We start from the raw sequence: 18,501 nt of genomic DNA, 5'->3' as shown, positions 1-18,501 counted from the left end.
GTGGGGGGGGGGGGGGGGGGGGGGGGGGGGGGTGACTGTATGTGCAAGTGTTCTCTAATGTGTCTAGGCAGTTTGCATGCCATGTCCTGCTAACTAGGTTTGTTTTCATTTTGTTTGCAAATTGTTGCAACAACAGTAATTAGACCTGGCTATTTCAGGTATGAGCTTTATGACTCCTGAGCCTGATACACCACCAACAGCAACCCCAGACTCTTACCCTCTGGGTGACTTGATCCATGCAGCCCTGCAGAGTAAGGACTACTTAGGAGAGGCTTCCGCTGGCACAGGTATGCTAACTCAGGCCTTTATGGCTTAGGTATTGTAGCTACGGGACGATGAGGGTGATTTCTCATTGAAAATCTGGAATCTGCAGGTACTACCACCAACCCGACGCAGGCTGTGCCTGGGCTTGGACAGACCGAGTCAACAGCGACAGTCATATCACCGGGGCTGCTCACCACAGCTTTAAGCTCCTCTTCCGCTGCCAGCCAGACAGGATCAAGGAATACCATGTCTTCGCTGCCCATGGAGGAGGAGACAACCACCACTCTGATCACCACGACCACCATAACCACAATGCACATGCCAGGTACTTGCACGCGATCACCTGGCTTCCCCCATGTCTCTGTTGTTTGTTGATGCAAGAGATGGTTCTGTAAAAGCAATGAAAATAGATTGAACAAATCATTCACAAACTCACCTGTGGATTTAGAGCTGCTCAGATTTCAACATCAAATTCCTTCAGAATCATTTTGGTCCCTGTCGCACGTTTTCTGGCTTGCTTTGAAGAGTGAGTAACAAGGAGATCTCAACAGACAAGGTAACGTGAAACATTTTGTCATATTCATGATGAGATTTCAACAGGTTAATGTACAACGTGAGTTATTTGTAAAGGAAAAGATGTTCATCCACTTAATATGTTTTAGAAAACATTGTTACATAACATGTCTTTAGTGACTTAATGCTCATTTTTAGGCTAGCTATTTAGTTAACATAGCTACCTTCTATATAATTACAGCCATTTACCATTAACCTGCTAATAATGAGAAGTACAGTAACATTCTGTAACATATTCAGTGTCCATATTGATTTTATATTTTTAGCTCACTGCTAACGTTGGAACACAACAGTCTAAAGTACAGACATTTTTGTCTATAATCTGGTTTTATTACTGCTATAATAATGTGCTTCTTGTATTTCTACATTTCAGGAGTCATGGTTTAAACATGAAATGAGTGCATACACTGCGTGGTGATGAAGGTGATGTAGTGCACTCCTGCTTTCCTGTTTAAAGTAGTCTTCTCTTCTACCTCTCCTCCATACCATAAAGCAAGACAGCAGATTGGTTTACCGGTCTGCACTGCTGTGAGATTACCACAGCCAGATATAATATGTCTTACATACACATTTGCATCTTTGACAAATGATGCTTAGGACAGCTGGCACTGAAAAGACATACACATACAGCACAGGTTAGGGAAGGTGACTGGGTTGGGTGAACAGGTTTGTCATTAAATCTGGAGAGTCCAGGATCTCTATGGCCTGTTCTTAAGTGGCCTACAGAACCATGAACACATGAACTTTAGTACATATAACTACTTTTCCCATAGCTCTTTCTGTGAAGCACACTGCTGATTTTAATTCAAGTAAACTATTTCTTTTTTATTACCTTCAATAAAAATATATATGAGGCACAAAGGACAAGATGTATGAAGATAAAGAGAAGTAGATCACTTAAAAAAGATTTTGATGTTGTGTAACCAGTGAGATATGAAAAATACAAGAGAGGCTTGGACTCGTTTCTGAAAGAAATTTGTACATGCAGTGTGACTACTGCCATGTGACACATTTGATGTTAGTGTTGTTGTTGTTCACAAATATTGACAATAAAGTCTATATATACTGTTTGTCTTTTAGTTATTATTATATAGCACTGCACTATTGTTCTAATATCATAAGAAGAGAAGTATTAACTTGAAAAACCTTGACTGTTGAAAGGCAACATTACGGCCTTCCCTTTGGCCTGTGCAGCTCTCACTGCAGGTGGATGGGAGGGGGGGGTCAGCTGACTTACACCAAATGTGGGGACAGAAATGTCATATGAGATTATCGATCCGTGAGATGTGTTTGTCACCTACTTTCTCTGGTTCTATTGTGTTTTTACATACATTGTTTTCACATTGTGACCAAAGGTAACGTTGTTTAATCTGTGTAAAAGTGTAAAAGCAACAAATGACCGTTTAATGGGGATTTGTGTGCTGGACTATTTCTTGGCCTGGACCAGTTTTTGTAGAGTATTATATAAACAAGATATAGTCTGTTGATTAGTGAGCTTACCTTTGGACAGTGCCAGGCTAGCTGTTTCACACTGTTACCTGTGTTTACGCCATGCTAAGCTAATGCTAACCAGCTGCTGGCCCCAGCTATATACAGTATTTACCATACAGAAATGAGAGCAACTTCAATCTAACTCTCAATCTAAACTGCCCAAAATGCTGAACTATTCCTTTAATGTTTTTGAGAAGGTCTTGCTTTCCACTTATTGGTGCTTCTAGCTAACACTTTTTATTTTGTTTAAGTTTATTGTCTGCCAACTAGACTGTAAAGCCCTTACTTCACCAGATGCCATTTGTATTACAAAGGGTGGTCAGTAATTTAATTCTACTGAAGCACAGCAGTGGTTTCAGTCAGTCATGTGGCCAATAAAATGATTTAATGAGTAGCAATCCAGCACACAACATAACAGCTTAACCCAAGGCAGTGCTTCAATTGAGCCAGTACTCACTGGTAGGAATGACTTACTTTTAGCCAATTTAAATGTAATTGGTATACTGTTACTGACAACTCCATACTGCCACTTTCTGATGATAAGCCAGGTTTTCATTATCGCACTCAGATAGTTCCCTGCTACACAAGGCCAATGACGAGGCAGAAATGTTGCTCCTTGTCCCTTGTCTGAGATAAAAAGTGTGATTATACTTGTACTATGTAGTTGGTAGTATAATGGTTATTGTGAAAACAAACATACTAGAGATAAGCCTCACACAAATAATATGTGGATATTTTGGACAAATATGTAGACATTTTTATACCAAATTATAATTTCAATTTGTTTCAAGCATAGTTTTAACTACTCCACAATCTTCCCATGAAGTAGAAGAAGTAATTGTTCCTGTGGTACACATACCACTAATTGATCACTGGCTTTGAGTTTTGCTCTTGTATACAACATCCAGGATTAGGGACTGGCCCCCATTAAACAACAGTACCAATATGGAGACAGCAGGCAGGTACAGTAAAGCAGGTGTGGTTCAGCCAAATCACTTAGCATCAAAATGGCCCCAGCATTCAGAAATCTTTGCTTCTTTCTCTATACAGAGAAATGTGTCTAGAAATGTAATATAATGAAAAAACATTATAATAGGCCTTGCTTGTCATTCATCTTAAAGCCAGTGAACCTAATAAAAACATAGCATCACAGTATCAATGCACATATATTTTCATATAAGCACCAACCCAAACTACAGTAAAGGCGGGATGTTATTACTATTATTACTTGTTAAAACCTTCATAGAACTACATATATCCTGTACAACTGCAATCATAGTCTTACCACAAAGATTTGCCCTGGTAGATGAGATTTTCCTGGAGCTCAGTGATTTGCACAGTAGGGGGTGTGTCACTGTCCATCTAGCTGTGCACAGCTATTTTGGTGTCAAGGATGACTATGATTTGCATATTTCACCACTGACCTTCTTGAAAGAGGTCAACAGCACAGGGAAATCTTGTGCTTTGTGCTTTTTTGTCACGTACGTCTAAGGATCGACACCCAAATAAAAATCACTAAAAAGTATTACATGTTATTATTGTCAGTTTTTATACATTCCTCAGTCAGTAAGTGCATTTATATGCACACCAGAAATACAGCTTTAATTTGATAATAGCAGCTATGGCAGCCAAAAGTTTAACCTGTATGGTAATAAATCTTGTCAGTGTCAGATTGACACAATAGCTTGCAGGAACAAGGTCTTCTTTTCAGTTTACTAAATCACTACAGCATTGCCCTTCATCTGACAGCAGCTAGAGAGGTACGTGTGGCCCATCTGCAACCTCTACTATGTAGGAAGCTTTCCATGTAATTGTTACACATGCATTCAATGCAGAGCCTTGAATAAATTTTGAGCAAGCAGCACCAGGTGTTATGCTTCCTGAAGAAATGTTTTCAATAGCAAAAGATATAGCAGTGACATTGTGCCATGAAATGTAGCCAAACGTAATCTAATAATCACCTAAAACACATATTGCCATCAACAAAAGACAATATTGTATTATTTTTGTTGTTATTGTTGTTGTTTGAATTATTTCTATTACTGTTATTATTTTTAATATGATCATCTGGAGTCTCCTCTCCATTACAAAACTCAGTACGAAGTAGTGGGGAGGGTGAAGCTTTTAAGGGTGTGAGAAGAGCTGATTTGATTAGTCTTCATTAATGAACACAGTCAATGATCGTGCCTTCCTCCTAATCTCATGTCATTTCCCACTGTACCAAGGGTGCACTGTGTGTCTGTTGCCATGTAAATACTGTATGTCACCATCCCCCATGTCCTCTGGGAGACATGCACAGTGCCACTTGATTCAAAAATTCCTTTGACTGGCTGTGAATATATCTGTTGGGAAAAAATAGCAGTCTATGATCTTTCATCACTCAGAAACTGCCACGAAGCCCTTGAGCAAGGTACTTAAACTGTATGTGAGTCATGCTGTTGCTAATGCTTTTCTGTATGGAGTGAATTAAAAAGCATTAGATGTATTTCTTTACACACATTTTTACTTTTTCTTCTCCTGTCCTTTCCACCTTTTCACAGTACAATGCAACGCAACTTTGTCAGCAATGGAGGATGTTGTCGAGTCACCAGATCCTGCATCATCATCATCAGCATCAGCATCATCATCAACATCTTTTTCCCCTCTGGAATGCACCTACAGCATTACTGTGTATGCAGGATATGGAGTAGAAATTCAGGTAATGTGCATTTTCTCCTCCATAAACATTAACTTTTAACAAATATTAACCTTTTTTTTCAAAGACATTTTAAGATAAGATAAGATCAGCCTTTACTTGTCTCACCGGTGAGAAATTTCAACATTACAGCAGCAAGTGGATAGCATGGAATAAAGTAAATCTATTCCTCTGTAGTCTGTTTCAATGTTGTCTCTGAACTGAATCTGTAGGCGTCTGTACTCGTACTCTAATTACTGAGAGGAATATAGACAGTACAGAAATTAAACTTTTTCTATGACATCGACATCTAATGAAATCTTTTATTTCATGTGATCTCAGATATATGTCAAATTGGATACAAGTTTTGAAACATAGTCAGGCCTGTGTGTCACAATTTCACTCTAATAAATCCCAGAACAGGTTGCATGTCATAATTTCCTCTTTTTCCCTCTAGGTGAGGAAGGTTAACCTTTCTAAGAAAGAGTCTCTGACGATCATGGGGTATGGAGGTCTGGGGCCAGAGCTCTTAGCCAACGAGACTCTGATGAGGGAGGGTCAGGTGATTCGCAGTACAACCAATCAGGTGCACATACACTATCGCAGTCTCCGACAGAGCAACCATGGCATGTTCAGCCTCCACTATCAAGGTAAATTAAACCTTCCGGTTTCATAAAATAACTAGAACTGGTATCTATTTTCTTGTTTTATAGTAAGATTATTTTACTGATTTATGTTTTCATCTATGCATGAAAGAGTGTTCAACAGAGAAAGTGTTCTGTGGCTTGAATACAAACCTGAATACCTGCATTTTCAATACTTTTATTATTTTATAGAAATAGTGACACATGAAAATTGTGAATGAGAAGAGTTTTGACAGCATGGTAAAGATGACAGAGGCGCTAGAAATTCCCCAGAATGTGAGAAAAAATATTTTGAACTTTCACCCCAACCTTTTATCTCCCTTTTTACAAAATAAATATAATTTCCTTCCCGTTGTATCAACAGCCTTTCTGCTGTCCTGCCCATTCCCTCTGTCTCCTGAGGGCGGCGGAGTGACCGTGACAGACATCCATCCTGGAGGTCAGGCACACTTCCACTGTGATCCAGGTTTCCAGGTTCGCGGCCATGAGGTGGCTACTTGTGTCAACACAACACAACCACACTGGAGCACCCCTGAGCCTCAATGTGTCGGTCAGTAAACTGATTTAGATTTCAGTTTACCAGCTACAAGACTGGCCTCTTGTTGGTAGCAGTGTTATTGGTAAGGCAGTGGATTTTTAAGCAGTATGTTGTATATTATTGTTCCTTAGCTGTGTCATGTGGAGGGTGGATTCGTAATGCAACAGTGGGCCGGATCCTGTCTCCACCCCCTCCATCTGTCAGCAACCACAGTAATGGCAATAACCTGAGCTGCCACTGGTTAATAGAAGCCAAAGAGGGACACAGGCTCCACCTACACTTTGAGAGGATTGCACTAGATGAAGATGATGATAAGTAAGTTTGTGTTTCCATTTGTTTGTGTGTCACGGAATCTTTGTAAAATGCACATAGCAAACCTCATCATTACCAGTGTCCTGTGGTGACAAATAAGGTTTGTATTTTTTGTTTTGGTATCTTTCCAAAAACATAATTTCCTCTTAAAGATTGTTGGGAAGCTCTGAGTCAGTCAGACCCTGTATTTTTTGCTACATTTCTTTAATGTTGAACTAAAACTCATTGTTGATTTATTAAAGCACCCAGTGATCATTTGACATCCCTAAAGATGTATGATATGACAGACATTTAGACAACAGACACAAAACCCCACAAAAATTCCTGTCTTTTATTCCCTATATCCTTATTTCTATGAAAACTCTAATACATTACCCTTAATGCAAATAGTCCCAGGTAGGCTAGGTAGACTGTACAGTACCCTGCATCATCCTTTATTGATGGCCGGACATTATAGGTAATTATCATAAATAGTGCAAAAAGAAAACAATTCATCATATCATATCTAAAATGCAACATAAACTTTTAACTTAATGAAAACTTTCACTGAAGCATTATAAAAGAAAGATTTGATTTCACAAATGTACAGAAAAACGGCTACTGTATGCTAGACCAAAGCAAAATGTTTTTTCAACACCAGTGTTGTATATTTTACACCAGACCTGTTGATAATGATTACTTTGAATTTGCTATCCCTGCACATTCATACACTGATAATAACATTTCCCTCTGTTCTCGAGCTTACCATCGGGCATCATTGTGGTTTGTTCCTCTCAGGTTAATAGTGCGCAGTGGAAACAGTTCTCTGTCTCCACCGCTCTTTGACTCAGACCTGGATGATGTCCCAGAACGTGGGTTGCTGAGTGAGAGCGCCACACTGTACCTGGAGCTCACAGCTGATTCTTCCTCCATCCCCCTGCTTCTGGCTCTGCGCTACGAGGGTGAGCAGAGAGACTTCGGATACTCAGCCTGCATTCTTTTTTCTCACACAGGGTCCTTCCCACATTCTGCAAACACTAGGGAAGCTGCAGAGCTGCACATCTTTCTAACCCTATTATTGTATAATATTCAATACCTGGGTCTGCATTCTGCCTGAAAAGAAGTTGGATATGTCATATAATAATAGTTTATAGAATTATAGAATTACAAGAACCGACTCCAATTATAACAATTCAAAGGCCTCTGAGGTGAAGTGTCACAGCTTATTTTAATTTCAAAAAACCTCTTCCATGGTTGACCTTTCTAATCTTGATAATTTAAAGATAATTTGGTTAAATAATTGATATGTTATGCATTATATAATAGTAATGGAGTTCATTGGGCTACAGCCCTCTAGAAAACCAAGCCTTTCTTTTCAGTAGGTTGTTTTTGTGTTTAAGAGAGCCATAATGAGCCACATAAGTGCTTCTTACAGTCTGCCCACGTTTCAATAGGAATTATTTTAGCTTTGGAGATGCTCGCTGCTGAAGCTTTTAGTGCCTTACACCTGGGCTTTTTCTAGCCAAGAGGGTTTGAGATTCACCTTACGTAAAAAGCTACACTGCACCCTTCTCAATTAAATGGGCATGGTTTCTTTATTTCGTCAAGCAGGAGAACAACTGCTAGAATACAAAATATATAAAGGGAAGAGGGAAATACTTTTTCTGATCAGTATATGCAGGCCCACACTGTGTCTAATTTATGTTTGTCTTTTTTTAGCTTTCGATGATGAACACTGCTGGGAGCCCTACATGCCCCATGGAAATTTTAGCAGCAGTGACATCACATATCAGCTGGGCACCACCGTTGCCTTCACCTGCTCTCCAGGTTTTGTCATGGAACAAGGTTCGGGGACGATTGAGTGTGTCGACCCCAGCAATCCCCACTGGAATGACAGCGAACCTGTGTGCAGAGGTAAGTTTCAGGATTGTGCTTCACTTATTTTGAATAAGCCATCATGCCCACAGTTTATGAAATCTGATTTTCAATTTTTTTTCAATTTTATTTCTCTAATTGGAATTACAAACTTTCATATTCCTTGTCCTTCCTTCTGTTGTTTCTGAACTTCATTACTAAATGTTCTACTAATCCATATTTCCAAACACATGGAGTTTTGTGTTTGACTTCTTGCACGAAGTGAGAAAGTAATTTGATTCATTAATATTCAAAGTGAATTGTGTTGAGCTGGGAGCATCAAGATGTTGTAGCATGAAGACTACAGCCACACTGACTGTGTCAGCTGTTGATCTGCTGGCATGCTGTGAAAACTGAGAGCAACAGAGAGACTGTGGCAGATATAAAACTGGCAGAGACGTTGCACCGGGTCAGGGACTGGCTGAAAACACAGGTGCTATAGTTTCAATCAGCGAAAAAGATATTCTGAAAGCCATATGCTGTATGGTATTTCTGCTTGCAGAAAAGCTCAAGCAGTTCATACACAGTGACGTGATTGGGAGGAGGATGGTGTAATATCTCTCACATGACGAAGAGGTTGGAGTTTTCCTGGTTATGTCTTGCATCCATGCATGGCAGAGAGCTGTCTTTCTCACAGTGGAAACTGTTCGACTGCTTAAAAAATGAGGGATCAGCCGGTGGTTGGGAGCACTTGCATGTGTGATTGGTAATATTTTATGGCGCTCTCCCAAATGGAGTTGCTCTCAGAGCAAAGCTGGTTTCCAGTATTCAACCCTGGTGGTGTGAATCTGCCCATATTTGCTCGTTACGTTCTCGCTGGAATATATTCGACAAATGTTGCGGTTAAAACATTGCCATGGTTTGTAGGATCGAATTATCTTCATGTCTGATTCCATCACATGCCGCTGTGAACAATCCTGGATTTGCCCCACAATACCAGTGACCACTTGTGTGTGTGTCTGCATGTTTGTGTGAGTGGTTTCACAGTTTCACAGCTCAGTTTTAATAGAATAGAAGTGTTGCATTTGGCTCCTGTAATTGCAGCTTGCACCCTGGAGTTTCATAGCTATCTGTATTGTTTTCCTGCGATGGTCACAGGTTGCTGTGTTTAATGTGAAGTAATGAGCTATTAGTGTCAAAGGGATCAGTCTTCACATTATTTAATTGATCTGCCTAATAGCTGCGGAATAATGAAAGGCAGGCTACAAATAAGGTAACTACTGTTTAATTAGAAACAATTAGAAAGAACATGGATGTATGTTTTACGTAAGCTGTTGCTTATGATGCCAAATGCTATTCAGCACATCTCTCCTCTCTATATGCCTTCAGAAATCACCTCTTCTTGAACATTTCACTCTGTCTATATGTATTTTCTTTCCCTTCATTAATATTTCATTTTCCTCCAGTTGCTTTTTGTTTTTCCCATTTCTGTTGTTATTTCATCACCCCTTTTCATCACCCTCTCTGTCTCCATGTCCACGTCGTCACCTCAATTTTTCTTCCTTTCTTTTGCTCTGTAAGCTCTGTGCGGAGGGGAGTTGACCGAGTCCTCAGGTACCATCCTGTCTCCTGATTGGCCCCAGAGCTACTCCAAGGGGATAGACTGTGTATGGCAGATCCATGGTAACGAAGAGAAACGCATTGAACTGGATGTCCAGATGTGAGTATTGCGTAGTCTGTGCGTGTGCGTGCATGTGTGTGTGGGGGTCAGCAAATTGAATAATTTAATTATTGTCTTATTTGTGTCAAAGAAATTAGCAAAACCACAGGACCCCTGCATATATAGTAACATGATCCCTTTACTTCACAGATGGTGCTTCTAATTTTTTAATTTGCTGAGTTCAAATTCTGACGGAGCCCTAAAAGGTGCATAAGTAGGAGGATGGTTATTACAAAAAGACAAACAGAGCCCGTGATCCAACCTTATCGTTCACACACTGAATCAAACCACTGGAAAACTAAATCTAGGTTGGCACTGATATTGTATTTGTGGGAGTATAATAATAATACTAACCAACTTCCTGGTGTCGAAATCAACTCATAAGTGCACTGCATACACACAATTTCAACTCATGTTATTCTATTTTCCTCTAACATCTAATAGCAAGTTTAACTTTGTGCTAAATGTGTATTTACATAGATAATACTGAACATCCTTTGTACCGATGTAAATTGTACCTCATTAAGTAAAACAGCAGATGAAAGAGAAAGAAAGACAATGTTGCAGCTATATATAACCTTCTGCCTCTCCTGCTTTTCCTCTCTGTCTAATGAAATGCGTTAGGTGGGTGGACGGCTCATCTTCAGAAACAGAATCTCTCTGAAGTGAAACCTCACTTTTCTTTTGTATTCTTATCTTTCCTTACTTAAAAGTTTGAATATCCGCCACACTGATGTGCTGACCGTTTTCGACGGACGTGACCTCATGTCCCATGTGATCGGCCAATACCTGGGGTCCAGAGAGCGTTTCCAGGTTGTGTCTGGGGGGTCAGAGGTCACCATTCAGTTTCAGAGTGATCCAGAGGATTCCAGTTTCATCCTGAGTCAGGGTTTTCTCATTCATTATCGTGGTGAGTACACTCCTTAAGTAACTGGTTTCATGGCTCAAAATGTAAAAATCTTAAACTTCCACATTTTTCTATTTGAAATCTACAGTAGGCCTGAGTAAAAGTTCATCTCAGGACAAGTGAGGTCTGCCACTACTGAAGAAGAGAACATGAACAACCTATTTTAATTTCTTTCGTCGCTCTCTTGTGTTGTGCAGAGGTGGAGCCAAACGACACCTGCCCTACCCTTCCTCAGATTGAGTTTGGCTGGATCAGCTCGTCCCACTCCTCCCCTGTGAGGGGCAGCGTGCTGACCTATCAGTGCCAACCGGGATATGACATCAGTGGCTCTGACATCATCACATGCCAGTGGGACCTGTCCTGGAGCAGCAGTCCACCTACATGTGTTAAAGGTGAGACAGGTACGGGGACATAGTTTAAAGACTCCACACAGAAACCTTAATGAAGGACCAGTATCACTATATCAGTATGTATAAACAAAGTCATCAGTATCAGTATAAACAAAGCACATCCAAGTTTCATAGAAGGTTTTAACTTGGTCCAAAAGAAGTCAATGTACTTATCATACGTGATGTTATGGCTCCGCTGTTCTTTATATTAAGCTCATTTTAAAGGACTAGTTTGACACTTCAGCTAATACGCTATTCCCTTTCTTATTAAGAGTTTGATGACAACATCAACACCACACTCATATCTGTAAAATAAATTTGTAGCCAACCAGCAGGCAGTTAGCTTAGCTTAGAATCAGAATCAGAAGGAGCTTTATTGCCAAGTAGTGTTTTACACATACGAGGAATTTGCTGTGGAGATAAGGTGCTACACGTAGACAAACATACAGTCAACATAAATAAATGTGGAAATATATGAATATGGAATTGAAGAACAACGTTGCAGATATATACACGTGCATTATTCTGGGTCTGTGCCGTGCAGAAGTAACGTAACAGAAGAGAATATTGTGTACATATAAATATATAATCTGACAACATAAAAATATACAACAAAAAAGATCAACGATCAACAACAAATATATGCAACGTGCCAGGTCTGTGCCCGACACGAGATTAAACAGTATTTACATGTGCAGAGACATTTGTATCGTTTCCAAGGGGAGAGTGTCAGTGGGGGACCCGGGCCTCGTTAATGAGGCTAGTTGCAGACGGGAAGAAACTGTTTTTGTGGCGAGAGGTTTTGGTCCTGATGGACTGCAGCCTCCTGCCAGAGGGGAGAGTCTGAAACAGTTTGTGTCCGTGGTGGGAGAGTTCAGCCGCAATCTTTCCTGCTCGCCTCAGAGTCCTCGAGGAGTACAGGTCCAGAAGAGAAGATTGCAGCCAATCACCTTCTCTGCAGAGCGAATGATGCGCTGCAGCCTGCCCTTGTCCCTGGCAGTGGCAGCAGCGTACCGGATGGTGATGGAGGAGGTGAGGATGGACTCAATGATGGCAGTGTAGAAGTGCACCATTATTGTCTTTGGCAGGCTGAACTTCTTCAGCTGCCGCAGGAAGTACATCCTCTGCTGGGCCTTCTTGGTGAGGGAGGTGACTTGAGGTCCTGGGAGATGATGGTGTCCAGGAAGTTGAAGGAGTCCACAGCCGTGACTGAGGAGTCACACAGGATGATGGGGAAGGGTGCGGCTGGGCTCTTTCTGAAGTCCACGACCATCTCCACGGTCTTCAGAGCGTTGAGCTCCAGACTGTTCTGGCTGCACCAGGACACCAGATGGTCGATCTCCCACCTGTAGGCGGACTCATCCCCACCTGAGATGAGCCCAATGAGGGTGGTGTCGTCCGCAAACTTCAGGAGCTTGACAGACTGGAGACTGGAGGTGCAGGTGTTGGTGTACAGACAGAAGAGGAGAGGGGAAAGAACGCAGCCTTGAGGGGAACCGGTGCTGATAGTCCTGGAGTCAGAGACATGTTTTCCCATCTTCATGTGCTTCTTCCTGTCTGTCAGGAAGTCTGTGATCCACCCGCAGGTGGAGTCAGGCACGTTCAGCTAAGAGAGCTTGTCCTGCAGCAGGTCCGGGATGATGTGTTGAAAGCAGAGCTGAAATCCACAAACAGGATCCTGGCGTAGGTTCCTGGGGAGTCCAGGTGCTGGAGGATGTAGTGAAGGGCCATGTTTACTGCATCATCTACAGACCTGTTGGCTCTGTAGGCGAACTGCAGGGGGTCCAGGAGTTGGTCTGTGATGGATTTTAGGTGGGACAACACAAGGCATTCAAAGGACTTCATAACCACAGAGGTCAGGGCGACGGGTCTGTAGTCGTTTAGTCCAGTGGTCCTTGGTTTCTTGGGGACAGGGATGATGGTGGAGGCTTTGAAGCAGGCTGGCACATGGCATGTCTCCAGTGAGGTGTTAAAAATGTCTGTGAACACAGCTGATCAGCACAGTGCTTCAGGGTGGATGGGGAGTCCGGCCCAGCTGCTTTGCGGGGTTTCTGCCTCCTGAAAAGACCGTTGACTTCCCTCTCTGTGATGGAGAGAGGAGGGGAGGGGGTGGAGCTGGCCAGCTCTGAGGAGGGAGGGGAAGATGTGGTGGACTGAGGCTGAAGCTGAGCGGAGGAGTCACAGGGGATGGTGTCCGATTGATTCTCAAAGCAGCAGTAGAACTGGTTCAGCTCATTTGCCAGGCCAGAATCGTTTATGGAGTGGAGGACTTTGGGTTTATAGTTTGTGATCTGTCTGAACCCCCTCCAGACAGAAGTGGCGTCGCACCTCCTTGCTAAAGCTGTACATTAACGCCGTGTCCCCACTCCTAAATGCCTCCTCCTTTTCCAACCTTAGCTGTCTGAGTTCAGCTGTGAACCAGGGTTTGTCATTGTTATAACTCACCCTGGTCCGTGTTGGAATGCAGCTGTCCTCACAGAAGCTGATGTAGGACGTCACCGCCTCTGTACACTCATCCAGATTGTTGATAGCATTCTTGAAAACATCCCAGTCAGTGCAGTCCAAACATGCCTGGAGGTCCTCAACAGCTTCACTAGTCCACTTCTTTGATGTCCTCACTATAGATTTACAGAGCTTTAGTTTTTGCCTGTAGCAGGAATCAGATGGACCATCACGTGATCAGAGTGTCCCAGTGGAGCGCGTGTGACGCGTGATAGGCACTGCTAACTGTGGTGTAGCAGTGATCCAAAGTGTTCCCCTGTCTGGTTGGACACTTTATAAACTGTCTGTATTTGGGGAGTTCTTGGCTGAGATTTCCCCTGTTAAAGTCACCGAGAACAATAACAAGGGAGTTCGGGTTTGTCTGCTCCACACACAGTATCTGGTCGGCCAGCATGCGCAGTGCGTCCTGAACGTTGGCGTGCGGCGAGATGTAAACCCCGACCAGAGTGAATGAAGCAAACTCATGGGGGGAGTAAAATGGTTTACAGTTAATGATAAGAAATTCCAGATTAGGAGAACAGTGCTGCTGAATCACTGTCACGTCGGTACACCAGCCATTGTTAATATAAAAACAGACATCTCCACCTTTTGTTTTGCCGCAGAGTTCTGTGTCGCTGTCCGCTCTGTACAGTTGGAAGCCAGCCAGCTGCAGCGCGAAGTCCGGCATCAGCTCACACAGCCACGTCTCCGTGAAGCACAGAACAGAAGATGAATAAAAGTCTCTGGTTTTCCCCACCAGAAGCTCATGTTTGTCCAGTTTGTTGCACAGTGAGCATACGTTGGAGAGAAATATTGCCAGTAGCGGTGTGCGGAGTCCCCGCCGGCGAAGACGCACGAGCGACCCGGCTCTTTTGGTGAAAAGTGGGAATTAAATCCGCTGGAGTTGTTCCCCTGATGTTCATGAGCTCCTCCCTGGTGAAAGAGCACCGGGAATCACAGCTGAAAACTGAATTAACACACAAAAACAAAACAAAACAAAACAAAGCGCACCGAACACCGAGGCAGCTATACTCAGAGCCATCTCATCTAGCAGAAAGAATGGAAAAGGGGAAACAGTTAATCCTCCTACCAGCACCTCCAAAGCTCATTAACATGTTATAAATCATTTGTTTCATTCATACAAAAACTGAAGTGTAAAATTGACAGGTTGTGGTTTTATGCAGGTTTTTTTGCCGGACTATTTTCTCGCAGTTAACAGTTGCCAGAAAATTAGTGAAGACTCCAAGAAATAGTCTGGCACACAAGTCCCAGTAAAAAGGCAAAATGTCGAGTTAAGAGTTAAACAAACTAGATATAAAATGTTAATAAGTGAGCTTTAGAGGTGCTAGTAGGAGGTTTCTTCGGCGTTATGCGATGAGGATCATACCATTTGGTTGTATGGGGGTACTCAAAGTCTGATTTTACATAGAACTACCGGTTTTCTTCATATAAAATACAGCATATGATGATGTCCGTGAATAAATCCAACATTGTTACTCTTCCCCTAGTGTGTAAACCCTCCCCATATACACACACACATATTCACACACGTGATTCGACAATCAGTTGACTATGGGAAAGACTTAATAATTCAGATTTGACTATCTTTAGCCAGGGACAGCCCTCGTTTGGATAGAGCTATGCTACCTGTTTCCCCATGTTTCCCAGGAGCTCACCTGTGTTGCCCCAGTGGTGGCTATTGTTTCTCTGTTCTTTGTATTGAACTATTTTGAATGAATTCCAATGGCAGGATGAAGTAGTTAAATGCTATCATATGTGTCCCACTTTGTTCCCCACAGTCCAGCAGTGTCCTGATCCAGGAGAGGTGGTAAATGGTGCGCGCTCAGTGCGCCCAGAAGCTGGTTTTGCAGTTGGGACAGTCGTTCGTTTCTCTTGTAACCAGGGTTATCAACTGGAAGGTCCCAGCCAAATCTCCTGCCATGGACGAGACACTGGCACCCCAAAATGGAGTGACCGCAGCCCAAAGTGTGTCTGTAAGTCCTTTTCCTGCACTTTTTTGCAGATTTTGTCAGATTTTGATGCAAATTCATAACTGTCCTCTCTGTGTGTTTTTGTGTGCTCTGAACAGTAAAATATGATCCCTGCCCAAACCCTGGTGTCCCTGACAATGGTTACCAAACCTTGTACAAGCACAGCTACCAGGCAGGAGAAACTCTGCGTTTCTTCTGTTATGAGGGCTACGAACTTATCGGTGAGGTCATTATCAGCTGTGTTCCCGGCCATCCCTCTCAGTGGAACAGCCCGCCACCCTTTTGCAAAGGTAAAGGCTATCATATTCATGTATAGTGATCTAGACCTTCTTTGAGAACAATTTTCAATCAAGGAACGGAACCTATTATAATACTTTCATTATATAGATCAGCATAAAATATGATGAGGAGGATCCTGAAGGTGCATTTCAGGTGTAATTTGTAATCATTAGTTTCTCTCTTATCTTCATTTCACACAGTGGCATATGAGGAGCTTTTGGATGATCACAAATTAGAAGGTAATTTCTTTTCTATTCTACTATTTGTGATGTGTATAAACACATTGCCTGTAGGATTTTAAATCATTGCTCTGGCGCCATCTAGTGGTGTTATTTCAGATGAACCTGATAGCTGCTACAAAAGTAAACAACAAAACATTTTAATGTACTTCACAAAAGATATAATGCAATTAATGCAGACAAATTTCAAAAAAAAAAAAAAAGTAAAATGATTAGTAAAAGTTATACTATTTAGTTTCAGCAAATAAAATGTATGTGCCAATAGATGTAATAATAATGGACTTTTTGTCTATTTTCACAGTGTCCCAGTCTTTCGAGCCGTCCCATCAGATCCTGAGTGAGAACATTGCTTTGGCGATAATTCTGCCAATTATCCTGGTCATCCTCCTGATTGGAGGAATTTACATGTATTATACAAAGTAAGTACCCTGGGTAACCAAAAGTTAATCCTTGATAAATTTGTGCAAGTTACCTATCTCTGCGGTTGTAACACTGTTTTTGCTTTTCTTCACCTCAGTTCACAATAATGTCCACACTGCAGTCTTTGTTCGTGTGGTTATATGTCATTTTATTTTCTCACTTACAGCATATGCAGATTAGAGTGGAAGCCGCTCTTCTGGAAGTCTCTTTCTCACACGCACTCCTACAGTCCCATTACAGTTGAGTCCGATTTCAACAATCCTCTTTATGAGGCAGGGGTAAGTGAAAAGCAGATTCTTTAAACTTTCCTGAACTTCACATTTGTTTTAATTGAGACCTGATTCCTTAGAATATGTTGTCATTTCAGAGTCTTAAATTATATTTTACTGATTGATTTCTTACTTTGACCACAGGATACACGGGAGTATGAAGTGTCCATTTAAAGGAGAAAATGTCTTGGTAAGAATTAAAAACCACAGAAAGATTAAATTCTTTTGGAAAACAAATTTCCTTAGTATTATAAGGCCTCACTCCCCTTTTTTCATTCCTTTTAAATTATCTCAATGTTCTAACATGACTGTATCTCTGGTTTATCAATTGTGGAAGTGATTTATTTTGATTTGTTGCACTGATATGGTGGTCTGCCAAACGCGGGTCCTACTTCACGGTCCAACTTTCTGTATCATTAGGACTGGTGCCTTATAAAGGGTAAGAAATTAACAACAAAGAAATATAGCAGTGTGGGAGGCAAAAGAACAGGGGGGAAAACATGAAGGGATTTATTTATTTATTTATTATGAGGCCAAAACATTTGAGAACTTGGCAATACTTTATTTGTAACTATCACAAGTTACAGTCATGAGCAGTAAATACAGTAAGTCCACTGAATGTTTTTTCTTTAATTTTAGAGTGGCTCATGTTATATTTTCCAAAGCGATACAACAAAGGGGAAGAATACTTTAATTTCAATCATGAGAAAAAGTCAACACAGTAATTTTCTTTCTTCCTCACTTTGTCTTTCTCTCGCTCTGTGTAACACGTACACACAAATTGAATGTAAATATGACTTAATATTGATTGAGGTTGATATGTATACTAAATTATATATATAAGCCTCATATATTCACTTACACAAGGTGGCGGGAGGTTATATATTTTCATTATATATGTAATGAAAATTCAGTGCCAAAATATAAATAATTTAATGTCCCTAAGTGTTTCATCTGTTGTTGCAATACTGTTTACAAAGGCAGTGTTTATTTTATTCTTCGCTGTTTCTGGAGTGCATCGTCACCCAGTGTCACATGACATATAAGAAAAGGTGAGGACATGAATGTCATTATGCTTAGAGCATGCACTGATTGTAAATTATATTGCTTCTGCTCAATCTTGCCATTATCATTATAGTTATTGACAGTTATCATTGTTATCAGATTTGATGTTGTATGCACTATGTTGATGAAAAATTACAAACTTGGCTGCTTGCTGTGATGCATTATGTATTTATTTACAACTGATTGTTTGAACAGTGAATGTAGTCTCATTTACTGTACGAAATGAAGGATCTTGGAGACTGTTGCTTTGTAGACTTAATTCTTCTCTTATCATCAGTAGCATTTCTTTGCTTCATATATGAATACACTCTTTTGAAGGCAGTAAATTATTTGCTGAACTGGAAATAAAGTCTCTGTTGAATGGTGTAAAACTTGGAGAAACGAGCATTTATTTTTAATACACAAAACAAAC

At 41.2% G+C, this 18,501-nt stretch overlaps 1 protein-coding gene across 1 annotated transcript in view; it reads left to right on the top strand.

Annotated features, from left to right (window-relative positions):
• Positions 1–18,391, top strand: part of sez6l2 (seizure related 6 homolog (mouse)-like 2) — a 19,311-nt gene extending 920 nt beyond the window's left edge. The window contains exons 3-19 of the mRNA XM_046075382.1: positions 159–287; positions 374–589; positions 4,869–5,026; positions 5,460–5,652; positions 6,011–6,196; positions 6,316–6,499; positions 7,274–7,437; positions 8,195–8,389; positions 9,911–10,049; positions 10,763–10,959; positions 11,154–11,348; positions 15,626–15,820; positions 15,916–16,107; positions 16,297–16,335; positions 16,637–16,754; positions 16,922–17,033; positions 17,169–18,391. Coding sequence (XP_045931338.1) covers positions 159–287; positions 374–589; positions 4,869–5,026; positions 5,460–5,652; positions 6,011–6,196; positions 6,316–6,499; positions 7,274–7,437; positions 8,195–8,389; positions 9,911–10,049; positions 10,763–10,959; positions 11,154–11,348; positions 15,626–15,820; positions 15,916–16,107; positions 16,297–16,335; positions 16,637–16,754; positions 16,922–17,033; positions 17,169–17,198 — 2,642 coding nt within the window. The 3' untranslated portion in view covers positions 17,199–18,391. The remainder of the gene's footprint in view (positions 1–158; positions 288–373; positions 590–4,868; positions 5,027–5,459; positions 5,653–6,010; positions 6,197–6,315; positions 6,500–7,273; positions 7,438–8,194; positions 8,390–9,910; positions 10,050–10,762; positions 10,960–11,153; positions 11,349–15,625; positions 15,821–15,915; positions 16,108–16,296; positions 16,336–16,636; positions 16,755–16,921; positions 17,034–17,168) is intronic.
• The last annotated feature ends 110 nt before the right edge of the window (positions 18,392–18,501 follow it).

Source organism: Micropterus dolomieu, linkage group LG02, assembly GCF_021292245.1.
Source record: "Micropterus dolomieu isolate WLL.071019.BEF.003 ecotype Adirondacks linkage group LG02, ASM2129224v1, whole genome shotgun sequence".
Lineage (NCBI taxonomy): Eukaryota > Metazoa > Chordata > Actinopteri > Centrarchiformes > Centrarchidae > Micropterus > Micropterus dolomieu.
This window is presented reverse-complemented; position numbering and strand designations above follow the sequence as displayed.